Below are 26,271 nucleotides of genomic sequence, written 5' to 3'. Positions count from 1 at the left end.
GGTCCAGAAATGGAATGTTGTGTGCTGGTGTGCTAGCTAGATATGAGAATTTTTTAGGACCGGACCAACCAAAACCCGGCTCATTTCAGGCATTAAATTCGTGGCCAGTCCCATCTCGTGGATAACTTCGGATTATTTTTCCAGCTTGTTCCGTTGGGTCAGGATTCCATTCTTTTTCAGAAATTAATTAAATTTTATTGTAAAATTTTGGATCTAGTTTCTCTTACAAAGAACAACACTGCAGCATATGTGGTTGGTCCAAAAACCAGCAGGCTCGGACGACTAAACCGACAGGGAGGGCCAGCCAAAAGGGAATTGTAAACCAACCTATTCGTGCAAACCATGCAAACTTCAATCTGGACCACTAAAAATACTTAGGTCTCGTGCTAGCATCATGTGCCCCAGCTGGGGTTACGTCACCCCATGAAATCCCTCATATTGTTGCTACTTCAAACAAAATAAAGCTAACAAATTTCATGAATGTTGCAAATATGTGTTTAAAACTTCCAAATTATAGTTTGAGGTAAAATATAAAAGACAGTGCTACTGCTATGTAATTCAGATCTACCAGTAGACAGATAAGAAAAGAGCTGAAATGAACCCAAGTAAAAAATCCACCACACTTACTTGAAAGTTGAAACTAAAATTAGGTTTCTGGATAACAGTGAATGCATATATAAGATTTCTAGATTGTTGAAAATATGCGTTTAAAACTACTAGATTTTAATTTGAGGCAAAATAAAAGAGATAATTCTACTGCTATGTAATTCGGATCTAACTTTAGACAGATCAAAAAAGGTGAAACGAACTCATGGAAAAATCCATCACACTTACAAATCAACACTCTGTCCTCATGAAGATATGACGCAATGCACATCCATCGTAGTTGAGGCAGCGCAGAGCATAGTCGATGGACCTCAAGCGGTCGCGAAGTTGTGCTGCCTGCAAACTTATTGCCATCCCACGTGCAGGCTTCATGACGGCAACGGCTCGGAGATACCTCTCACCATTCTCCTCGGTATACCCCAAGAAGAATGGCCGGCGAGATAAAGCACCTATCCATGGCGTACCATTTATTAATTTCAAAATTCATGTTGCAAAACAAATGATAAAAGGGAAAGTGATTGCCTCCCATCCTGTTCCATCACCGGCTTGAGGCATCTCCCCTAACTTGTCATTCAATAGTAGCTAGGCTGATTCCCTAACTTGTTCCATACACCAAGTAGAGGTGATGGCGACGCTAGCGACAGTTGTGCTAGACGAAGCGAGGAGGAGAGCCCGAATTTTCCAGCGCAAGGCCGGACGATCTAGGTGACGCGGCGGTGCTGCTCGAAGGGGATGACGAAGAACTCAAATGGCTTGATGAAGACCGTACGTGCAGGGCGCGCAGCGACGCGTAGTCGACGACGAAGTCGTGGACGTGGTTAGCGGCGGCGAGTAGGCAATAGCGGAGAAGACCATGGGTGGCGCCGCTGCTGCCCGACGAGGCGATGCAGCGACTGCCCTCCGTACTCAGTGAAGGGGCGTGCTCGACGAGGACGGACATCACAGGAGCCGGTGGATCACGCACGTCGGCTGATCAGACCGAGTAGCGTGAGGCGAGACATCGGTGGGCGAAGTCGGTGAAGGCGTCCCGATCGGTGGAGGCGACGATGAGCCGGCGAAGGACGACGTGCGGACGAGGCGGCGATGTAGCGGCGGCGCAAAGAGCGCCCCCTAAGGTGCCGGCCATCTCGCCATGCTGCAGGGTTGGAGAGGATGAAGAGGCTGGTGAAGTTGATGCCGATGTCGAAGTAGAGGCGCGAGGTCGACGGGCGGTGGGCGACGCAATCCCGATCTCTGATCAGGCAAAATAGAAACAGATATAGCAGCATCTCATGTAGTGCCTCTGGGTGCGCGTAGTCAAGGGGATACTCATCTTTCTATCTCTCTCTTGCCTCTGCTCACCACGGTCAACAGAACCATAGAGAGAGAGAGAGAGAGAGAGAGAGAGAGAGAGAGAGAGAGAGAGAGAGAGGCAAACGAGTGGCCAGGCGGCGGACCAGGGAGGAAAGGAAGGCAGGGGCATGGGTGGCGGCAGCGGAAGGTTTAGCCTAGGATCTCCAAACCCTAATTTTGTGATACCATGTAGAAGGGAAGAGATGCGTATAATGTTGTGGATATATTGCATTCAGGCCTCGGCCAGTATATATGAGAGTACATGACTTGGGGGTAAGGCTCCCTGGGATACATATGGCAGCCTATGATACGTATATCTACAACTACCAAATATACTCTAACAACAAGTTCATCTATCAGTGCCATTGCATGGCCTGGTACCAAAAGTACACGCCAATCGGCGGCTAAAACGTAAGTCACAAGTCAGCTAATTGTACATGCGAAATACGGTCGCGTCGGTGTGCAGAATTCAGACTCAGAACTTTTTGTTTGGCATGTACCAGGCTTACCATCTCACCTATACAACAATTCTAGTTAATTTCAAGAGAGATGCTTTCCTTTCAAATTAACCCATGGAGGACCCTTGGTGATACCACCTGGTATTAAATGATGCACAATAGTAATGATTGGTAATAACAACCAATGCTAATATAATTGTAGGCTCTAATACCAGTGTAACACCAACCGATACTAATGTGAACCCTTTAGTACCGCTTGGTGTTACCACCCAGTACTACGACCCCGAGCTAATTTCCACCCACCACAAAATACCAGATTCAGTTGGACCCGGTACTATATTAGGACCAGGTACAACTCAATTCAATATTTTTGAGGTGGACCAAACACCCTTCCTCTCGTAGTGAGCGTTTGGTAGTCCTAAAGCAAACTAGAAGCATAGTGAGACACAATGAGGACCTAGCGGATCTAAGTAGGTATACCATTTGAGACTAACTAGCGGCGCATACAATCCCAGCAGTATCAATCCAACACCATGCTTACTATAACATCTGTCCACATTATTAATATGACATTTTTATCTATGTCCACGTTATCATCAATCCGATATCGCGTGGGCCCAAGACAATAGGCGTGTTTCATGTCTCCATGGCGTGGAAGGGAGTCAGCCAGACACAAGTGAAGAGCTGTCGACCGTTAAATCTACCTTTGAGTGGAGAGACGTAGAGGTATCGAGGGATTCAGTTGGACCCGTCCCATCTACAAAAATGCCTTTATTAAAGAAAAGTAAACGGTGACACGCCGTTCCATCGCATGGCTTCTGTACACTTGCACATGCCAAACACAACCGTAATCGCGAGGAAGATCACCGCTTGGTGCACATTAGAGCGGTTCCACCAATATCGCCAGTTGCCACTAGCCACTACTGTAAAACAACCGGACTCTCGGAGTCTCGGTATGGAAGGGAGGATAAAATAAAAGTCCTATTCCTACTCCAGTTGCTTGCTGTGGGTGAGCACCTCTAAAAGACTAGCAATAATCCTAGCAAAATTTAGAGATTAAGAGGCTAGCTAAAAAATAAAAATAATTCCTAAACTGAGAGGTAAACCAATATACTATCTAAAACTAAAACTGGACTCTTCATGTGTTGCAGTACCAGTAGGCCTCACGTGGCATACTCCTTTTTTATCTTCATCCTTTCCCCAATCCCTCTCGCTCCTACCCAGCATTCCTACTCCGAACCTGCCTCTTTGGCACCGCCATGGCCAAGTGGACCGGCTAGCTCACAGTCTTCTGGGGTCGAAAAGGTCGGCAGAAGACGTGGTGGCACTGCCACATCGCCGCCGCCGTGTCTCGGGATGGCGAGGGCGGCCTGGGATGGCAGGGGTGGCAAGGGGGAATGGGTTGCGGGACCTGGGAGGCAGGAAGAGGGAGATGGTGAGCGGGACAAGCTCGTTTTTTTTTTGCCTAGCGAGGGGAAGGAAATATCGAGCAAGATAGCTAGGCGAGCGAAACACAGAATCTGTTGGATCCGATTCTTGGTGAGGTTTCTTTTTTTTAACTAACTCATCACGGATACAAAGTCTATTGGAGTTGCTCATATCAAATCTGTAATTTAGTTCCCAGTGTGTGTGTGGAACCGGGTCGGTCTGAAATGCAACCGGTTTGCGTTCAGTTGCAACCAGATCGATCTGTTGCGACTAATTCGCGTCCAATTGCAACTGGTTCGCATCTAGTCGCAATTAGTTTATTCTCACAATTGCAATCGATAATCGATGTAGTCTTTTGGTTGCAACTGCATTGCAACTGCAGGGCGGATGTATTTTGTATAGAGAATACACCTTGTTGTATTTTAGTTTAGGTTTAAGATTTTTTTGGTAAATCGTCAACGTTTAGAGAATAAAGATTAGTCCCTCGTACTCGTGTCTTCTACTATATGATTGTTTTACAACACCCAAAAAACCATAAGCAATAGGCGCCGATTGTCACACAATGATACAAATATGAGTAGCGCCGATGATCACTAGAGGGCACAATACCAACGATATAGACGACATTGCTAGGCTAGAATACGAATAGCAAGCCACGTAACAAAATATAATCAACATGGCCTACTAGTCGCATATATGTATATGTATGTACACATTTAAAAGTTCATTTATCTCATGTGCATATTTTTCAACTTATTTAGATCAAAGTGATAAACCACATAAATTGTATTGAGCATGCAATTTTCCTAGCAACTAATATAATATAGATTTCTTTCTCGAGAGGATTCTTAAATTGGAGTGATATATAGATCAAGTGGTGGGGAGAGCGAGGGGGCCCCTGATGATACACGCACATGAATCAACCAGAAATTTTTGTTTTAGGGCAAAATGAATGAGAAATTTGAGCAGGGGCCAATCATCTGGACTCTGGAACACAGGATGTCCACATAGGGCCCCCACCATGATTTGGCAAGTGACTAGCCTAGCCACTCAAATCGGTCATGGAGAGAGAAATAGAGCTGCCGTGTGCTTTGTCGGGGCTCGGTTCAATCTCCGGATCTGCCATTGATTGATTTAAGTACTACATCTATCAAAAAATGTAGGTTATTTTAGTAAATCTAGATATATAGCTTTTGCTATATATTTGAATAAATATTATAGCAAAAATTAATGTATAAATTTATTAAAATAATCTACAATTTAAAACGAAGAGAAAGTAGCAACTGAGCTTTTGGACCAACTAAAAAATGCTACGCCGTTGTAGCGTCGGAGGACGGAAAAAGTTAAGATACGATAAAGTTTAGAACCAAAAACTCGGCAGCGTCCGCCGGCCACCTCGGCCTCCAGCTATGCCGGTTGCATCATTTATTGGCAGTCATGTCGTAGACTAGTATGGTTTGTTTTTGTCGCGAGGCTGGAATCTATGAAGTACCAGAGTGAGAGTAGGATTGGTAATGGACATGACTCTAGTAGTCTCTTTACAGCCCAATAAGATTCTTAAATTATTTAACTCAAAATTATATAAAATTAGAGTCCGGCCCTTTTAAAACCCGACCTTTAGATTTTCTATTTCAAAATCTTAGGCCCTTTACCACTCCTAAGTGGGAGAGGGCTCGTGTGGTCGTGGGATTAATGGGCAGAGACGGGTAGTAGGATCGTGGCACAAAAACAGTTTATCTGGCAGCTAAAATAGCATCTTCTTTCTTTGCGTGTCTTCATATTGGAAGTTGCACCACCAGCGGGCCAGTAGCCATCGCGTCAGTTGGTGTTTGTGGCCGGATCCAAGTACGGCGAGCGTGGTACCTTGCCATATCGGGTCCTTCTGTTCTAGCCGTTGGCGTCCCTACAGACCCGTCATGTACGTATAGATCCACCCGCCTCTAAAAATATTTTCTATTTTATTCAAAATTCATTTAGAACTTTATATATAAAAAAAATTAAAAAAGTGAAACTTCTACACTATAATTATTGTGAACTACAAAAACAAAAAATAGTCCAAGTATATTTCAGTATATATAAAGGTTAAGATTGTGGCTCGAGGCTGCCTACGTGCAACATCCATCGCAAGGGCCCCAGACAGCCATGGCATGGGAGGAGCTGCCGGTCGCTAAATCGAGGTTTGAGCTGTGTGATAGAGCTATCGAGACATATCTCTATCCATACTCTTTTTAAATGATGACAAGCGTTCCATCGCATAGTTTTTATAGACTTCACTATAAAAAATGTGGTGATCTATGACGAAAATTTTATGATATTTTAATGGAGCGTCACAATTGCACACAATATATCACGAATTTGAAGGTATGAACCGTAGGCCAAGAACTTTATGACGTTTTATTAAATTTGTCATAATTGAGTCCACAAAATATGACATTTTATTGAGTTCGTCATAACTGAGCCCACAAAACATGACGTTTTAACATTAATGTCATAAAAATCATCATACCTATTTTAACTATATATTTTGATATTTTCATTTTTAATTCAAGTTTTTTTTCTCTTATTTGATGCTTACGTGACAGCCTAGTCAGTGCACATGTGTTCTGCTGAGCGGGGCCCACTTGTGCAGTGCTAGTAAATTGCGCAGGGCTGGGAGTCGATCCCGTGACAAATGAGCTATGCTCTCATTCATGGGATGCTAGGCGTTATTTTTTAGTTAGTATGGCTTAAATAGGAAAAAAAAAGTAGTGCAAGGGGTGGAGGGGTTCGAACTCTGGTCATCAGAACAAGAGGCACCCACCTTTCCATCACCACACAACAATATTTGCTTGTATACGTCAGGTACTGTTTGGCCACAGTGGAAGGAGCAAATGGAGGAACAAATATACTGTTTGGCACTATAGATATACTGTTTGGCACTGTAGATAGAGAGGGCGTGAGAAACGAGGAGGGAGCAAATTTGCTCTTGCTCCCTCCGCTGTGGTCGGCCTAACGGCCTGTTCGGATGCACTTAAATCCAGCCAGCGCTGGTTGGTTGTGGCTGGGCCGCATACAGATAGGACGGATCAGCAGCAGCCAGCACCAACCCCGCGGGCTCTGTCCTTGGGCCCTGCCGGAAGAAGAAGACAGCTCGAGTTCAAGCCCAGCGGCAACCAGCCAGCCACGGCTGGATTTCAGTGCATCCGAACAGGCAATCTTTTATACATATGTATCACATGCTTTAATTCGAACAAAAAAAAAAGGCGCGATTGGGGATTCGAACTGCGGTCACAAGGACCAGAACCGAGCGCCGTACCAGTGCGCCAAACCTTGGCTTACGAAGGCCACGGGCAATAATTATTTTTATATACTATTGTTCCCGAGCTAGGTGTTTCCTCATATTTTTGCCCCGATCTAACTGGGCTTGGGCATGCCTGACCAGCGGTCCAGGGTGACACGTGGGGCGTCGAGCATGCTGGATAGTCCATATTTTCCTTTTTAATTCATACTACAAATTTGAAATTGGTATTTCTCTATCATAGTAACTTCAAATTTGTTGATTCTTTTTCCTGATTTTTTGTAAAATCACCATCTTTCATTTAATATAATTTGTTTTTGTGTTAATTGCTATTTTATGAATCATATTCATATGGCATCATTTCTCCCACCAAAGAAGAGAATAGAAAATTTATTTTAACATAACAATCAATAATATAACTTCATATTTGCTAAAGTTATGGTAACCACAAGGTTATATCCATATTTGAAGTTCATACGAGTTCGAAAATGTTATATGGTAGTTAAATCTCAAAGTTTGAGTTGAGTTGTAAGAAACTATATGAAAGATGTATCCATTTGTGAACAGCGTATGTTTTCACTTTATCAAAATCATTTAATATTTTTTGGGAAGCTTATGAACCAAAAACAAGTTGCCACTCCAATTTGTAGATTTTTTGGATCACAGTTAGATATTATGATGAGTATTATATGGTACTTTGGAAAAAGAATTTTGAATTGTCCCTAGAAGGCCATGAAATTTTTTCACCTATCTCTTGGACATGGTCTGCAATGAAACATAGAAGTCTAAATATAGTTTTTGTACAATTTTTCATATCCTATTAGATTTACATGTAGTTAATTTGGAACTAATTTTGATAACCATCCAGAAATTCATTTAACATATAGAAAATAATAAATCAGTTCCAAAAATTTTGAAACTTCTATAGAATACCCTATATGTAGTCTATTACATATAAAAATTATATTTATGTATATAAAATAATTATTTTTATATATTATTTCACAGAAGTGCAATAAAGTAAAAAAGAAAAATATAGACGTTAAATGGGCCAAAAAGTTAGCTTGGGCCGTTTTCCATCAGAATCCAGCTTCTTCCGTGCGTTCATCTCCAATCCAACGATTTGGATTGATGCGCAGATGCTTAAATAGGCTGGCAAACCCTAGCTTCCTGCCTCCACCGCTCCAGTCTCCGCCTCCTTCTTTGCCTCCACCTCCCCTTCTCGCATCTCCGCCGCCACAGTTCCCCACTTCCCGTCTCCTGCTCACCACCGGCGGTTCCGTCTACACCGGTGAAGCCCAGATCTATGGAGAGCACGCCACTGGAGGCTGCGTGCTCCTCCTGTCCCCTTCCTCCACTCCCTTCTTCCCACGCTACCCCTGCCCATCGGCACCAAGGTCGTGAGGTCGCACCTGCCGGCCGTCGCATTCGTCGGCTTCCGGTGGCCAGTGCCAGATCTGCCGCCCCTTGTCCCGGATCCGTCATCTACGGGCCCGGGGTGTCCTCCCTGTTGTCGGCGCTCCCCATGGGTGGGACTCATGGATCTAGCCATGGCTGAACGCGGCGGCGCGTAGCTCCTGAGGGCGAGCGCGCGGAGCTCACAGCCCCCACCCCTTGACTCGCGGAGCTCCGACACAGGCGGCCTGAATCCTGGGCGGAGGCCCCCTTCCATGGCTGCGGTTCAGGGGCCCTCTCTTGCGCGACGATGATGCTGGTGCGCATCCCCCCTCCGATCCAGTCAGAGGATGGCAGGTTGTGCAGGTTCTTCCATCCTCCTCATCCTCTCCTTCCGTTTCCTCATCCCCTCCTCATCCTGTTGTTCAGATCTGCATTAGGCTAGTGCCAGACTATTAGTAGCTTGTGTTTTTTTATTGATAGCATGTTGCCTTGAATCTAATAACCTGTCTTCATCTGTCGGCCTTGTCACTGATTTCAAGTCAAGTGCTCAGCCATGTTCTGCATTGTCTGAATGTGCTGCTCATTTTTGCAGGACAGTTAACTACCAGCATGTCGAGCCCCATTTTATGTTCTCCTACGACATTCTGTTAAGTATCTTTTACCTGCAAACACCTCTTTGTGATAACTCACTATATCTAGTGCCAAATACAGATAGGTTGGGACTCAGTTATGAGAATGAGTTCTCATTCACCACTGTACTGAATCTTTTTTTCTCTTCAATGATACATTTGCCAATACATGATGCTATAAGAAGTTTCTGAATATTTGAACCTTTCTTGTCCTTATCACATATGTCATGGAATGTGATAACTCCTAGTAGAGTGAAAAACCTAAAAATGAAAATATGTTTGGTCCTGTTTCATTGATTTATGATCTTTGTTATTTATTACATGAATAATTTGTTATTCCTGATGAAACTCTGCTGCTATGTTAAGCATGACAACCATTAACAGTTTGGAAAGATCTAATAGTGCCTTTGCTTTTTTCCCCAATAGTTCTGTATGCCCAGTGTACTATTGGAAGTCCTAGAACTGAACCATTCGTCTAAATAATTTATACTATTACTGCTGCTATATTTCCTATGGAGCTGTACTTAGTTTCTAACATAGAAAACAAGTATACTATTACTGTTTATTGTCTCATTGCTTGTTGAACATGTTCAGATATATCACATCTAGTTAGAACTAATATGATAGCTTGGTGTGATTTTTTCTGCTTGAGCTCCGGTGCTTTATAATCATCGACTAGTGCATACCTTTCATACAAAACACTATATACATATGATTTGTCTGAATTCATTCCATGGCAATGTGCTCTTTTCATGATAGGATGAAATGGAACAAGGAACAAGCCGTGTGAAGAGATTGGAAAAATTGAGGCAAATGCTGGAACCTTTTCTATTTTTGTTTTGATGTGTTGCTTTTGATACTAGATGACAACATGTAACTTGCTATTTTGACATGCTTCTCAATGTAAATATAAGATATATTTGATTTTATGCTGTGGTAAATGGGCTGAATATTTTAGTATGTTTTCTGGTCTGAAATGGCAATTCTAATAAAAGAGCTGAAAACTGGGCCAAAATTGATCTGCGGATGCTTTTATGGGCTGAAAAAATGGCCCAAGTTTTAAAATGGGCTGTGAATGCAATGTCATCATGCACATCAGCCGCCACGTTAGCACCACTTTCCATGTCATTGCCATGTCACCGGCCATGTCATCGACCACGTCAATTTACACGTCATCATTGCTATCCATGTCATCGCCAAGTCAACAGCCATGTCATCCTCCATGTCATCAATGTGTGACATGGTAATAGAATCTGTGACAAAAATTATACTGTTCGTGACGTTAATTTTCGTCATAGAAAACGGGCTTGGGTTGAGCTTCAGGGGGCCCGGAGATATTCCATGTCGGTTTTAAAAACTCATGGATCAAGCAATCTATGACGACAATTTAAGGAATGTCACGAGGTGTGATCTGTGACGCTCAATACATGACGTTATTTGAGATCGTCATAGATACTGTTTTATGACATTTTTTTAGTGATCTGTGACGAAATTCAATCGTCATGGATCACCAGATTTTTTGTAGTGCTTGTATGCACAATGCCAAAAACAAGAGAACATCAACTAACCGCACTCGTGAGGAAGGTCGCTTAGTGCACACCGGCGTGGTTCCACAAAAGTTGCCAGTTGCCACGAACCATAGGCAATAGGCGTACATTGATGAAAACATGTAGGATAGGCTAGCATGTGCGTAAGGGGATCATAGTTTGTTATCACTAGAGCAGTGAAAGAGTAATGCGCGTTAGCGCGGAGGAAGTACATGATCGCCTTGTCCTGATCCTCATAGCAACTAATTAGTAAATCAGCAGTGCCTCTATGGAATCTACGTGTTCGGAGATGTAACAGCGGGCTGTGTTATACTTAGCATCACGTACTTTACAAAGATTTTAGGATTAGATTGGGTGTGGTGGTGGCTAGGGTTTCTCGCATGTGGAATAACACACTCCTAACCCCCATTCCAAATATTTACAGAGCATGGTAATAGGTTTCAAGTTGTTGGCCCACTGGAGCCCTATATGATCACTCATGGATCAGCATCCCTTTGGTATTTAGTTTGAATTATTTGTGATCACATCTTGGGCACATCACCAACAACCTCATGCTTGCACACACTACTAAAAAATATGCCAAAGGTCCACCCACCGATTCATCTTCATACCAGTACTTTTGGGTGGATGGAACCTATGGATGAGCCTTATGTATTGGGTGGTAACTTTTACATTAGTACCGGGTGGTACCACCAACCGGTGTCTATGGTGAGCCTAAGGTACGGGTTGGTGTTATCCATGGGTTACTTCAAAAGGAAAATATTTCCTTCTCAATCACAACTGGTGTGTAGGTGAGATGGTAAAGGAGCAACGTGTGAGGTAAAAGGTCATAGGCTCGTATCCTAGCACAAGGATATTTTGGTATCGGGTGGAACCTTGACCCGGTACCAATGGAGGCCTTAGGCACTGGTTAAAAACTCGGTGTGTTAGACGCCCACATTTGGTCTCGGTTTGGTAGTACCTAAGTCCATTTTGAACCGGTATCTAAATCCATTTCTCAAGCAGTGATAGGAGACAATCATATAGAAAATTCTTTAAAAATACTACCTCTTAATTGTGTGACCCATGAGGTTTATGTGTAAACCTTATCGAAGGAAAAACCATTCTTTAAACAACAAATAAATAGCAGCACCAAGCATAATAATCTAACTCCTGAATACATGTAAAGATTATATGGGCCGAATCCATACATAATCATACATGTATCCCTTTGCCATATGATACCAATAAAGCTCAAGGCGACATATCTCTACCACCATTATAATTGCTCGACCATTTACTCGATCAAAGAGTAGGTCCAATGTGTGTAACTTTTATCAATGCATGGTGATTAACCTCTTCATGCATGTCCATGCACTTCTAAACCAACTATCTCGAAAGGACCTAAGGTATCTGTTGTGGGGATTCTAGGGGTACCCACAGCCGGGTGGCGGAACGCACCCGCCTATTCCCAGTGAGGAAGTACTCGGGGAAGTACTAGGCGATGGGCTGGATCTACGCTGAGAAAGGGGACTCAAGAACACATGATTTAGAGTGGTTCGGGCCGCCGGAGCGTAATACCCTACGTCCACTGGGAGATGTATTGTTCTTGGTTGTGTGTATGAACCTATCCTCTGCTGGCCTTGGCTCTTGCTCAGCCTGAGGTTTTCTAGCGGCGTCCCCCCTTTTATAGATCAAGGGGGAGCGGATACATAGGGCGTTGGTGCCCCGACAGGTGGGCCCAACGTGACTGTGGCTACAGTGGTAGCGAATCCTTACTGCTGCTCTCCTGACTCAGGGGGGTCTTTTCTTGTCCCGTCAACTAGGCGCCCGTTGGAGTAGCGTAGCTTGCGGCGTGGCCTGCTGAGGCTATTATGTAGCGTCATAATGGGCGAAGCTGAGCCGTCGTATCCATCTGGCAGACGCAGTATGGGCGGCGCCAGCGGCTCCACTGCCTTGGTAATACGCGATCAATAGTATCCCCTGGTCAATGAAACGCCTCAGCTTCTGTCATATCAATGCAGACGTTCACCTACCGCAATAAATGCAATGGTGGGTGAACGTTGGTATGGAAACCCAAACGGCCATGTCTTGCAGACACGTGGCGGCCCCCGGACCACCCTGACGCGGGGCGTCGATCTCTTCCCTTAGTGAGGGGTCCGGTTACTATACAGGGGGTCCGGGAGCCGATGAGGGGTCCGGGACCCCATGAGGGGTCCGGGACCCTGCGGGGGTCCGGTCTCCTTGGGAGGTCCGGAGCCCCGGCTGCTTGCGCACAAGTTCCTGCCTCTTCTGGGACACGTGGTGTCTCCGGACCTTTCCCAACTGTGGAACGGTCCGGGCCGCTGCTGGGAGAACAGGACTCTGGACCGCAGGGGTCCGGCTGTTTGGATGTAGTTAAGGATAACTACAAGATCCTTGCCTGGACACAGCTAGAGGGGGCACCCCAGTCCTGGGGTACCGACAGTGGCCCCCGGGCCCACCTCGGGTGAGGTACGAACCCGCAGGTGGGGCCACCATCGTGATGTGTTCCTACGCAAGTTGATTGCGTTGGTGTGCTCACGGAGAGAGCGGGCATCCCGGACCCCTGAGGCCGGTATGCCTGTTTCCAGGTTCAGGTACTAGAGTGCTCTCCATTGGGCGATGAAGGTGTAGGCTTAGGGTACGGAACCAAGCTAAGCGGCTACACAAACTTCGGATCGCTCAGGGAGTAAGCACCACTTCCCGGACCCGGCTCTTGTCGACCGTGGCGAGCGGTCTCCGCCGGAGCGGGCCACCGGAGTGGACTTGGAGCGACCGTAGCGAGCGGTCTCCGCTGGAGCGGGCCAACGGAGTGGACTTGGAGCGACCGTGGCGAGCGGTCTCCGCCGGAGCGGGCCACCGGAGTGGACTTGGAGCGACCGTGGCGAGCGGTCTCCGCCGGAGCGGGCCACCGGAGTGGACTTGGAGCGACCGTGGCGAGCGGTCTCCGCCGGAGCGGGCCACCAGGAGTGGACTTGGAGCGACCGCGGCGAGCGGTCTTCGCCGGAGCGGGCCACCGGAGTGGACTTGGAGCGACCGTTGCTGACAATCCGATGAAGCATGTTACCGGACCTCATAGTAAGGTGCAAAGAAACCAAGCCTTATACTAGAAGAGAGCCCGGGACCTCTAAAGACAGCAGCCTTGGATACTAGAGTACTTGTAACAGGGTAGTGAAGTACGTAAACTTAGGGTACATTACCAGGCTAAGCCACGCGGAGCTTCTCTACCCCAGGATACAAATACCACTTCCCCAGAGCAGGTCCCTAGGGGTCCGGACTGCCTTCCAGCTAGAAGGGGTGTCTTCTCCTGACCACAAGCCAGCAACTTAGCTTGGATTGTTAGCAACAAAGGTAAACTCCATTCAAGAGGAAAGAATTAGTTAAACCAAGGCGAATAAATGTAATCAGGGTGGAGCCTAGGTAAAACCGAGAAAGAAAATCTCCTTTATTATTGTGGTTGTCACGGTATACATCAGAGGTCGGGATTACGAGGTTGGGCCTCCACCGCTCCGGACCGTTTTTTTTTTGTTTGTGTGATAGGGCCAGAGGTCGGGTTTACAAGGTCGGACCTTGACCGCTCTGGACACACACGTAGGCGCCACGTTATTACAAAGGAGGAATTCTCTTAGTCTTTTCTTAGGAGTAACCTACGGCTGCATGCTATACAGCGTGTTCTTCGGAGGTGAAGGCGCCCTGGACGTGCCTGAACCGCATCATCCAGCATCACCTCGGGAGCTCGGGGGACCCCTTCTTGCCTAAGAGCTGTCACATGCTTACATGGCATGAGACAAATTCTTTGGCTTTGAATGGAAGAGGCCCCCTCCCCCTGCCGTCGCCGTTGCCGATGGAAACCAGAGCGCTTGCGCAGCAGATGGACTGGTGCGACGCGTGGAGAAGTGCGGTCGTTCGCCGGCTTGTCCTTGGTGCTAGCGCCAGGGGCCCCCGCGCGAGGAGGCGGGGTCCTGTCTGCAGCAGCACCGAGCAACGCTGAGGTGGATCTCCGGCGCTGGAGACGGCAGGACGACACGGTCCACTTCCTCCGGGATGGCCGTCGGTTCCAGGCTCCATGTTGAGAGGAAGCCTTGAGCCGACACCATGCCACCGCAGAGGAGATGTGGCCGTTGCTTGAGAGAAAACCTTGAGTCGACGTAGGGGCAGCAGCGCCCAGCGGCGCCTCCGCTGTGCGCCGCTACGCCGGCTCCGAGGTGTCGCAGTGGCGACGCACAGCAGGCGTCGCTGTCGTGCGCCGCCGCACCGAGGGCGTTGCCGCGCCGGTGCCAAGACAGGTGGAGTGAGTGTGGCCCTGCCTTCCTTCATCTTCTTGTTCGTCGTTGCAGAGGATGAACACGGCCCCAGAAGCCTGAAGATCCAGTCAGCGCCTGTTCTCCCCACGGACGGCGCCAAAATGTTGTGGGGATTCTAGGGGTACCCACAGCCGGGTGGCGGAACACACCCGCCTATTCCCAGTGAGGAAGTACTCGGGGAAGTACTAGGCGATGGGCTGGATCTACACTGAGAAAGGGGACTCAAGAACACACGATTTAGAGTGGTTCGGGCCGCCGGAGCGTAATACCCTACGTCCACTGGGAGATGTATTGTTCTTGGTTGTGTGTATGAACCTATCCTCTGCTGGCCTTGGCTCTTGCTCAGCCTGAGGTTTTCTAGCGGCGTCCCCCCCTTTTATAGATCAAGGGGGAGCGGATACATAGGGCGTTGGTGCCCCGACAGGTGGGCCCAACGTGACTGTGGCTACAGTGGTAGCGAATCCTTACTGCTGCTCTCCTGACTCAGGGGGGTCTTTTCTTGTCCCGTCAACTAGGCGCCCGTTGGAGTAGCGTAGCTTGCGGCGTGGCCTGCTGAGGCTATTATGTAGCGTCATAATGGGCGAAGCTGAGCCGTCGTATCCATCTGGCAGACGCAGTATGGGCGGCGCCAGCGGCTCCACTGCCTTGGTAATACGCGATCAATAGTATCCCCTGGTCAATGAAACGCCTCAGCTTCTGTCATATCAATGCAGACGTTCACCTACCGCAATAAATGCAATGGTGGGTGAACGTTGGTATGGAAACCCAAACGGCCATGTCTTGCAGACACGTGGCGGCCCCCGGACCACCCTGACGCAGGGCGTCGATCTCTTCCCTTAGTGAGGGGTCCGGTTACTATACAGGGGGTCCGGGACTCTATGAGGGGTCCGGGACCCCATGAGGGGTCCGGGACCCTGCGGGGGTCCGGTCTCCTTGGGAGGTCCGGAGCCCCGGCTGCTTGCGCACGAGTTCCTGCCTCTTCCGGGACACGTGGTGTCTCCGGACCTTTCCCAACTGTGGAACGGTCCGCGCCGCTGCTGGGAGAACAGGACTCTGGACCGCAGGGGTCCGGCTGTTTGGATGTAGTTAAGGATAACTACAAGATCCTTGCCTGGACACAGCTAGAGGGGGTACCCCAGTCCTGGGGTACCGACAGTATCTCTCATATAAGGAGGAGCAAATTCCTGTGACACCCTAGGTGTCTACACAATAAAACTACATTTATTTCCTGTGCTTCATGTGTGAAATTGTTTGAGCAAGGGCCTATTTTAAAATTTTAAGGACCTTTGTGTAATTATGAATTGTTCCAAGGTCAACTTTATAGTTTTATTTGAATAGGATGTGTGATTATAGCTTTTGTGGAAGGTTTATTTGCAAAATGTAATGTAATGATTGCTTGGCAGGAAATCTTTCATTTCAGCCTAAATTTAAAGAGAATTTGCATTGAAAAAGACAAAAGTCCTTTGAATTCAAATTCTCTTTATGTTTTCAAAAATAACTCTTTAACCTTTGATCAAATATATTTTTGCACAACATCAAAGTTGTAGATCTTGAAAAATTGAACAACTTTCATGTTGGGCACTTTTTCATTTGAGCCCTAGATTAAAAGTTATTGCTGCTTTACAGTAAGGTCCCTGGAATTTTCTGAAATTGCAAATAAGTCCCCCTTGTCCTTCCTCCTGCCTGCCTCTCTGCTCTCTCTCACCGCTGGCAAAGCGGCGCTGCTGCCGCCGCTCAGGGCCGTCCCCGGGCCACCTCCTGCATGCTAAGCTTCTCCACGCGTCGCGCCCGAGCCCTCACCGCTGCTTTTGCCTCGCGCCGTGCCCTCTCCTCGCTCTGCCACGCGCCCAGATCGATCCGCCGGCCGCCACCTCGCCGCCGCCGTGGCCCGGCCAAGACAGAGCCCCAGAGCCCTATCTCTTGCGCGCAGCAGCACTACAAGTAGCCCCGCAACCCATTCCCCTCATTCTTTTGCCGTTTCCCCATCCCCAGACCTCAGAACGCCGCCGCCACTCCACCCGAACGCCGGCGAGCTCGATGCCACCGTGAATCCACCACTGCAGCCCTCCTCCGCCCTTACTGACCCCTCCATCAGCTCCACCTCGACCTCGCGCAACTCACCCACCCCTCCTCCTCGCCCAGAACCCGTCGGAGCAACCTCGCCGTCGAGTTCCCTCCGCCGCCGACCGCCTGCTCGCGTCGTGCCACCGCTACAGCCCACCCCAACCTCGATCTCAGGCATCTACAGGTGCGCACGGGCCTGGTGAACCTCCCACGCCCCTCCACCCTCGCCGCCGGCGATCACTGTCGCCGGATTTGGCCGGTCAACCCCGCGCTCCTGCTCTGGCCATGGCCAAGGACCTCGGGTTAAAAGGAACAAAAACCCAGGGGGTTTTCTGCTTAGCCCAAGACTCATATGAATAGTGTTAGCAGGGACTTCTTTGTTATTTTGGCTGTAAACTTTGAAATTCCATAGAAATTCATAGAAAAATCAGAAAATTTAAATCTAGATGTTTTGGAATCCTTGAGAGTAGCTCTATGCAGTAGAATCATAATATGATGGGTGTTAGTTGAAAGTTTTTGTTGTAGAAGTAGATTTGTGTTACTAGTGCTTAAATTTTTATGGTGAAATTTCATGTGACTCTAGTGTTGCTATAAAAATTTTGTGGTCATTCCTTCTGTTTAGCTATTTCTTTGATTTAATGTTGTTAATTGATATTTAATTATGATAAATAGTTTCCTTGCTTAGAAAATCCTGATAAAATTTGTAGAGCCTTGTTTTAGTCATATGTTACTGTCTGTAAAATTTGAGCACCAGTTCATTAATAGAACAGAAGCTGAAAATGAATCTTGTTGGATTGCTGTCAATTTTGTTTATTTTCTCAGAATTAATTATCTGTAGAATAAATCTTGAAAAGTTTACACTAATTTAGCTCTGTGCTGACCTCTTGTTAAATTTGTAGCCTCTATTTTGCTCTGGTGTAACCTGTATAATTCAATCTTGATCTAGGAGTTTTTCTGAATAAATGAATTGTTCTGAATAAATGGCTGCATGATTTGGTATGAAATTTGTAGGATAGATTACTTTGTTTACCTTCTATTTGATGTAATTTTTGATGAATTTACTACTGAATGTGTGCTGAGTTAGGTATTTATTAGCAAACCATAAATTACAAGCTATAGGAACCACTACAGCTTGTTTTGTGAAGTTAGTAAGCTTCTTTTGTGCTGTTGATCATGATGCCTTGTGTAGTTAGAAAAGTTAGTTATCTACTCTATAAACGATTGCCCATATACATAAGTAGTGTTGCTATGTGTAGACTACAACTTTATCGTGAAATGAGAGTGATTGTATTTTCATCTTCTGCATCACATATAGATACGACTGCTCTATCGGACGGGACGTACGAGCTGATCCTGGAGTCCGAAGGAGGTGATCCCGAAGCCCAGGTGAACACTGCTATACTAACTGAAGCCCCGGACCAAAGTTCGGAAGAGCCCAAGGCTGAAATAGTTAGCGACTATCGAGAAGGCAAGCCCCAGACATAACCTATATTTCAAATTATTACCATTTATTGTTATTACTTACTTGTGCATTTACAGTTCTTAGGATTTGAATTGAAATCCTAGATGCATGATCCTAGGAACATATGTACTGAACACTAGACCTGAGTTCGAATAATTGCTGAGCTTATAGGACCGGTAAAAGTCGAGTGATTGCCTGTCACTCGCGAGCTCTATAGGAATTGCTTATTTACTTTCTGTTATCAATATAAGGATGACGGACGGGGTTGTGTTCGATATCATGACCTTGTGCGAGACCCGTCTGTGTTGATGAACTTGCTAAGGTCGCGGTGTGTGGTAGTGCTGGTTAAGTTTTTGAACATACTAGTCACATGCCGTAAATATGGTACGCGGTAAGCCTAGTAGCTGATTGGACCGAGGAGTGGATATACCTTTCACTCTCTCTTAGAGATAGGTTTTATTTTTATGTTGCGCAACACCGCAGCTACAAGGGACGAGGTTGGTGCCCTGTAGTCGGGGAGAGTGACCCTATCCACAAGCCGGAAAGAAAGGTAAACGGTTGTTTGGGAACGACCCAACGGTGTTCCAAACGTGTGTGTTAGGTCTGTCTGGCCAGGTTAACAAATTCAATTCGAATCGTCCGCTTCTCACGGTTTGGGACTGCTTGATCTCTTTGCCACACAGAGTAACAAGAGCAACAGTATTATGATCAATCTTGATGTTTGCTTAAAGTTCTACCATGGTTGAATAGTAGTTGCTTACATAGAATTGTTAATCAACTAGAATCTTGGAAGCTAAAATTTGAAAGTAAGGACCTACTCTTTATGGCTTTTCAGCAAAAGGAAAACCAGAGCCTCACAGAATCCTGCATTGTCTAGTTAGGTGGGCTATGTATACCCGTTGACGGTTAAGTCTTGCTGAGTATTAGAATACTCAGCCTTGCTGTTGAAACCCTTTTTCAGGTATGAGTTTTGAGGACCAGATCACTAGTTTGTCTTGGCCCTGCTCTTTGCCTCCTGGCTGGTCCGTAGAGTGGGATCCGTCTTCGGCCGGCAATGACCCTGACAAGTGATACCTTGCTTGGGCTAGCTTGGTATACTTTTGCGATGTGGTTGTAGCCGTCGTGTTCTCTTTCCGCTGCTTTTCAAACTCTGAACTTAAAGTTATGGTTTGTATAACTGTTTTACTAAGTTTGATTCTGTAATAATGGTTTGAACTGGTTTGTAATCACTACTGAGCTTGTGTTGTAAAATATGTGGTTGTAATATCTCTGGACACGCCTTCGTGCGGGGTATGCTTGTTCGATCCGAGAACCGGTGGTTGTATCGGGACGTTACCCGACAAACCAAGAATTGTTCCGTTTGAAGTGCGTTTGAGTCGGTGTTGCCTTATGGTGATGGCCTGCGCACTTGAGCCGGGATAATTCAGGTGGTTTTGCCACAATTCCATTTCTATTCGCTCACATCAATTCCATGTTTCATGGTACAACTGATGGCTACTTTTATGTACCTACATTAGGCCTGACCACAGAATAAGTTATATATAGCAAGCAATTTTTTCTTGGTCCATCATTTCTTGGTCCATCATTCGGAATCCTAATAGGAGTCTGGACAAATCATTCCGAATTTCAATCGGAATATGGATAATCAATATCTCACATAATCGTGGTACAGCCTGTATTTGAAATGAATGAACATAAAATTGATAGTATTACGATTGCAAATACGAATAGCGCCTATGATCACTAGGTCAATACAAACAATATAGACATTGCTAGGCTAGTATAAGAATAGCTAGCCACGTAACAAATTCTAATCAACACGGCCTACTAGTCATGGTTTTAAATAGCGAGCTACGTAGCGGCAACACTCTAAAACAGTTAATAGCAGAGCTAAATCAGACTAGTAGGCTAATAGTACTATAGCTGCTAAATTGTACACGAGACATGAATTGCATTAGATGCTTTAAAAGGCTATAGCAGGCTATAGCAACAGATATAGCCGAAAATTTAAAACCTATGCTCACATTTAAAAGTTCATTTATCGCATGCTCATATTTTTCAACTTATTGAGATCAAAGTGATAAACCACCTAAATTGTATTGATCATACAATTTTCCTAGCAACTAATATAATATAGATTTCTTTCTCTAGAGGATTCTTAAATTGGAGTGATACAGATCAAGTGGCGGGGAGAGCAGAGGAGGCCCCTGATGATACACATACATGAATGAATGAGAAATTTTTGTGTTAGGGCAAAATGAATGAGAAATTGGAGGAGGGGCCAATCATCTAGACACTGGAACCATCACCGATGCCTGTTCAACAACAGCGCGTGTGGCACTGTCATAGCGCGGTACATGAACATGACGTCGTGCCTATAAATGCACGCGAGCTAGTGAAGAAAAGAAACCAAGTCCTCGCCTAACAGCGTAGATGTACACCCCGCATCGCCTTTCAAGAATGGCAATGAGCTCTCGCGTGACCAAGTCCTTGCCTTTCCTCGTCGCCCCATCGGAGGCGACGCCGGCCGGCACCCTCCGGCTGACTTCCATGGACGGCGCTCTGGCGTCCCTGCCCATGGCACCGCTGTTCGTCTTCGAGCACCCCATCGATCAGCCGGCCGAGACCCTAAGGCAAGCTCTTTCCCGAGCGCCGGTTCCCTACTACCCTGTCGCCGGGCGGCTCACTGCCGGGGCACATGGCCAGAGCATCGCGTGCACGGGTGAGGGCGTGGTGTTCGTGGGCGCGTCCGCGAGATGCACCCTGCGCGACGCCAGGCTCTCCGATCAGCGTCCGGCGATCCCCGTGGAGGACCTCACCGTCACCTACGCCGGGCTGTACAACAAGGACCCGCCGCTGCTGCTTATGCAGGTGACCGAGTTCTCCTGCGGCGGCTTCGCCCTCGGGGTGACGTGGAACCACGTCGTCGCCGACGGCGTTGGGATGGCGCAGTTCTTGCAGGCCGTCGGCGAGTTCGCCCAGGGGTTCTCGTCGCCGTCCGTCGAACCGGTGAGGGTGGACAACCTCCTCCCGGAACTCCCGCCGCCGATCATCACCATGACGAAGTCGATGGTCAGCAGCAAGCACACCGACTTCCCGAGCTCCTACATCACCATGCCCATGAGCTTCGTCAACCGCATCAAGGACGAGTTCCGTCGCAGCAGTGGCCCGCAGGGTGACCAGAAGAAGGCGGCGGCGGCGGCGACATGCACGGCGTTCGACGTATTCACCGCCGCCATATGGAGGTCCCGTGCCCGCGCCACAATAGCCGACGCCGCCAGCAAGGACGCCCCCACGGCGCTCGCCTTCACGGTGAACCTGAGGAAGCAGGCCGGGGCCAAGGACGGCTACTACGGCAACGTCTTCGCCTTCGGCCTCGCAGCGGCGACGCTGCGCGAGGTTGCTGACGGGGACATCCTTGACCTCGTGAGGCTGATCAGGGACGCCAAGGCGAGGGTCTCGTACACCTTCACGGACGGCGCTGCGTACATCGGCGACGAGATGGGCGGCCGGCTGCAGGGCCTGGAGGTGTACGACACCCTGTACGTGACCAGCTGGTGGAATCTCGGCTTGGACGACGTCGACTTTGGCGGCGGCGGGCCTGCGCGCGTCATGGGGAACATGGAGCGCTTGGTGGTGCCCGGATGCATCCTGTGCGGAAGGAAGGACAAGGCCGATGGTGTCGCCGCCATGGCGTTCTGCGTCAAGCAGGAGCACGCGGAGGCCTTCCATGAAGAGTTAGGCAGGCTCAAATAATGGAAAAAAATGGGGTGCGCCCCTCGCGCACCGGAGCCTCCGTGCGCACCCTACCGCGATGCCGTCGATCTCCAATCCAACGGTGAGCGCGCTGAACGGCTGGGCCTTCACACAGACGCGGCTCGGCTCCCTCGGATCGGCTCCCGCCCCCGAGCAATTGAGCGATCATGGACTCCGCCATGGACCAGGCTCGGCTCCCGCGTCAATTGAGCGATCGTGGGACGGAAGTTCCTCATGGACTCATCTCGTACGGAAGGTGGAACCGGAGCCCTAGCTGTCGCGCAGGCTGCCGTAGTGCAGGCGCGCCCAGAAGCGGACGACGGGAGGAGGAGGAAGCAAGGCTGCGGCAGCCGTCAGCAACGTACAGCAGCCATCCAGCGAAGGTTGACGCCGCCGCGGTCGGGGCGGAAAGGTGTAGCCACGAAGCCCTACCGCCCGGTGATCGTGTGGCAGCACAGCAGCTTCATTTGCGATCAAGGTAGAACTTTGCTTGTGGGATCGTCCACTTGTCCATTGCGGCGAGGTAGGCCACGAATCCCAGTTCGATCGTATGCATCTTGAACACACATCTCCTTTGCATTCATGCTAGACTAGTATAATTTTCTGGATGCATTCATGCTAGTGTTGTCGACGCGTTCGTTGGCAAGCATTACAAGTGGCGCAACAAGCAGCAACATAATGTTGGAAGTATAACTGTGCTCTTTTTTATGTTAAGGAACCAGTCATTTTTTATCAGTTTCTGAAATAATGTAAATCCTGATGCAACATCTCATGTCTTGCACTGTTCTTTGTTATAATGAATCTGCCATTTTTTCTTCACATGTTCCATGTAATTTGTATGCAAATATGACATTTCTGTTGTATAGGATACCCCATTTTGAACTTGTCATCCATTTCAGTGAACAATATTATTCATATCCCTTGCAATGTTCTTGGGTCTTAAATTGAATCAACCAAAATAAAAACTTGTCATTGTATACAAACTGAATGACAAATATGTTGAAGAACAGCCATATTTATTTCAGAATAATATCTCTTTTGTAATACATCCATACATTGTACAATTTGAGCCCTACACTATATACATCAGATTGTCAGCCTGCCTTATCCTGTCTAAAGTGATGAATCATGCAAAATTTAACTACATATAAATAACTAGCCACAATTTGCAGTCGTAACATTGAACAAGGGCTATTTTGTCCTCAGGCAGCTTGTGAATCGCCTTTTCTTCTTCGTTTGGTTCCTCAAGAGCATCATTGTCTTCTGATGGCTCCATGCTTGCCCCATCTTCTTCCAATAGCTTCTCTAGAGTAACAACATTATTCGATGGCTTGACACTCTCCTCATTTTCCTCCAATGGATTCCCAGAAGAAGCATTGGATTTGATGGCTCAAAACTTGCATCTGGCTTGTCTTCCTCCGATGACTTCTGGGAAGTTACACCTTCAGGTACTCAATTGCGTCTCCAAGAATCGAAGCCCTGTCCATCAACCAGTTGCAAACAGAGACAGTCAGTTAATTGGCCATCCACAAGGAGAAAGTATCATTAGTGGATTGGATGATTATAATAATGAGATATATGTACGGAATACTCACAAGACTAAAGCTGTTTAACACAACAAATATAACCGAAACAAGTCATGCAAAAGTACTATTAAGCCATAACTGATGCTTTCTGTTTTGTATGATTGGAAATTAAGGTATTCTCCTTTTCAGAACAAAACTGTAACAGCAGAGATGTAGGGAAGATCTTTTATTGTTTTTGTTGCAACCTGTAACTACTTGACTGAGTCGAAACGGAGAAAGGTATATAAAAGACGCATCTAACAATGTTAGATGCTAACAACTGAATTCTCAATTTTTTTTGTTCACATTGCTCTAGAACTCAACTAGAATCAATCGCATGGAATGGAACATAACAATATAACAGGCATATACATAGCATTGCTAGATGCTAACCACATAATATTCTCAACTTTACACTCTCTATCAGTCCATCGCAATGAAAAAGCAGAGAATTCATTTAATAATTACGTGCAGGGATAGAATTCTCACCTTGCAAATTCAGCAAACAGAGGCAGGGGCGGATGAGGATTGCGGCTGGCTGGGAAGGCAGCAGCGGCCGCGCCTGGGCGCGGACTGGGCAGCGGTGGCGGAGGGGAAGCGGCCCCGGGCGACGCGAGGCCGGGCCACCGGGCGGGGAGGAGGCGTCGCTGGACAGACTCAACTGTCGTCGATGCTGAGGGCGGCCCGGTGGGGAGGCAGAAGTGGCGGACCACGGGGAGGGCGGCTCGGGTGCGCGGGAGCGGGGGCACCGCCGGGAGCGGAGGACGCGGCGGCTCCGGCGATGGGATCCAGAGAACAGGAACGGAGGAAAGGATAGCGAAGAAAAGGAGGCGGAGCCGTACAAACAACCTGAGCCGAGCCGGGCACGGCAAGGAAAAGAGCTGAAGGAAGAGCCCAGCCGTTCAGCGCGCTCACCGTTGGATTGGAGATCGACGGCATCGCGGCAGGGTGCGCACGGAGGCTCCCGTGCGCGTGGGGCGCACCCCACTTTTTTCCCAAATAATTGTGACATGCATGCGTATGAGGATGAATGTGTGTCATGCTACTTATTATTTGTGATTGCATCTGTGTCAGTTGTATTGTTTTAGACCAAAGACCATTGGTCCCCTGCTTATATTGAACTTGAAAGTAAAAGAGTTTGCGTTGGGATACCAGCTTACAATGGCAGAGCTCAGAGAGCGAAAACTACTCACACTCTAGTTTCATTCACACCTAACTAGGAAAGGACCAAAGGCAGAAAAATTGAGAAACAAGCGCCACTGTAAGCCTTTCAGGAAAAAAAAAAGCATCTTCAAGCTTCCTCCACGTCGCGTCGGGGTATTCATCCCACCATGGCAGCAGCCTTCAAAGTTGTTGGAGCTCAGAGTGTAGCTTGTTCAACTCAATCTCCATCTCCCTCCTCGCCTCCACCGACAAAAGCTGGCTCCAATACTTCTGGAAACCAAATGGTCTGTGAGCAATATGTTTTGGATGATTCATCAAGGTGTTCGCAAACATCCAGTCATTTCTGGTACGCCAGAACGCCCAGCTCACCCCTGCAAAAATAAAAATAAGCAAGCTATTTTGTTTGGCTCCCGGGGGCCCTAGCATCAAAGCTTGGAAACTTTCTATGCCGCTAGGCACGCCTCTCCACTTCAGACTCTCTCTAACCCAGCACCACACAAAGACAGCTACTGGACATCTGAAAAGAAGGTGACTGATGCCTTCCTGATATCCACACAGTTTACATTGGATCTGTCCATCCCGTCTCCTTCATTTCAATTGAACCGTAGTCTGAAGGCTATTATGCCACGCCATCCACAAAAAGATCTGAATTTTCAGAGGTAATTTTGTGGTCCGAATGTCTACTATCCTAAGGTCAACACAACTTAGGTCAACAATACTATAAGGATCTAGTCGAAAAGACCCTTTCTTTGTCAAGCCTCCGCACTACCGTCACACTCCTAAAAATGGCACGCATTTGTAGTAGCGGCTGAGGGGTGACCCACCCCTACAAGTGATATTTTTAGGGCACTACGTCAAAAACAGTAAAAGGAGACACCTATATTAGTCACCCGAAAACATCACATGTCACTAATATAAAATAGTGATGGCTAATAATACGTCACCAATGTATAATAGTACCATTTGTCTTATCTTGGAACACATATATTGGTGACGGTCAACTTTTATGTGCGTCACTAATTATGTATTGATGACGGGCAACGACAACGTGCGTCACTAATGATGAATTAAAATTGTGATGCGTAATTAGTTGCACGTCACCAATATGTATAAGGTGACGCGCATTTAGTCCACTGTCACCTATTAGTTGCTATCCTATCAGCTATTACCCGCTCATCTCTATCCACATGCTAACTCATCCTCGCCGGGCAGCTGCACGCCGCCATCTCCGGCTGCCGAGCAGCGCGCCGCTGCCCGCACCACGGCGGGCTGGCAGGTACG

General features: G+C 47.4%; 2 protein-coding genes and 2 long non-coding RNA genes across 8 annotated transcripts; 3 read left to right on the top strand and 1 right to left on the bottom strand.

The window, feature by feature from the left end:
* Positions 1-8,989: 8,989 nt before the first annotated feature.
* Positions 8,990-10,088, top strand: LOC120642919. The gene is made up of 2 exons (XR_005662792.1): positions 8,990-9,145; positions 9,888-10,088. It is a non-coding gene; the product is annotated as an uncharacterized LOC120642919 (long non-coding RNA).
* A 10,819-nt stretch (positions 10,089-20,907) lies between these two features.
* Positions 20,908-24,980, top strand: LOC120639987 (acyl transferase 15-like). Of its 3 annotated transcripts, XM_039915892.1 has the most exons (3): positions 20,908-22,141; positions 22,185-22,257; positions 24,826-24,980. In XM_039915892.1, exons 1-2 carry the CDS (start codon positions 20,939-20,941, stop codon positions 22,245-22,247), a joined length of 1,266 nt encoding a protein of 421 aa, XP_039771826.1. In that variant the 5' UTR covers positions 20,908-20,938; the 3' UTR covers positions 22,248-22,257; positions 24,826-24,980. The 3 variants fall into 3 exon arrangements, with proteins under 3 accessions (XP_039771826.1, XP_039771824.1, XP_039771825.1); XM_039915890.1 differs by having other exon boundaries at positions 20,908-22,257; XM_039915891.1 differs by lacking the exon at positions 24,826-24,980 and having other exon boundaries at positions 20,908-22,261.
* Positions 22,265-24,537, top strand: LOC120639988. Of its 3 annotated transcripts, none has more exons than XR_005661738.1 (3): positions 22,296-22,784; positions 23,630-23,709; positions 24,301-24,435. XR_005661738.1 is itself a non-coding variant. In XM_039915893.1 (3 exons), exons 1-3 carry the CDS (start codon positions 22,429-22,431, stop codon positions 24,501-24,503), a joined length of 594 nt encoding a protein of 197 aa, XP_039771827.1. In that variant the 5' UTR covers positions 22,335-22,428; the 3' UTR covers positions 24,504-24,537. The 3 variants fall into 3 exon arrangements, 1 of the variants encoding a protein (XP_039771827.1); XM_039915893.1 differs by having other exon boundaries at positions 22,335-22,739; positions 24,301-24,537; XR_005661737.1 differs by lacking the exon at positions 24,301-24,435 and having other exon boundaries at positions 22,265-22,784; positions 23,630-24,111.
* LOC120639989 lies at positions 23,259-24,676 on the bottom strand. The gene is made up of 2 exons (XR_005661739.1): positions 24,316-24,676; positions 23,259-23,740 (listed from the first exon to the last, which is right to left on the bottom strand). It is a non-coding gene; the product is annotated as an uncharacterized LOC120639989 (long non-coding RNA).
* Positions 24,981-26,271: the final 1,291 nt, after the last annotated feature.

Source organism: Panicum virgatum, chromosome 7K (genome assembly GCF_016808335.1).
Source record: "Panicum virgatum strain AP13 chromosome 7K, P.virgatum_v5, whole genome shotgun sequence".
NCBI classification, from domain to species: domain Eukaryota; kingdom Viridiplantae; phylum Streptophyta; class Magnoliopsida; order Poales; family Poaceae; genus Panicum; species Panicum virgatum.
The sequence above is the reverse complement of the archived record's forward strand: the minus strand, read 5'-3'. Positions and strand labels throughout refer to the sequence as shown.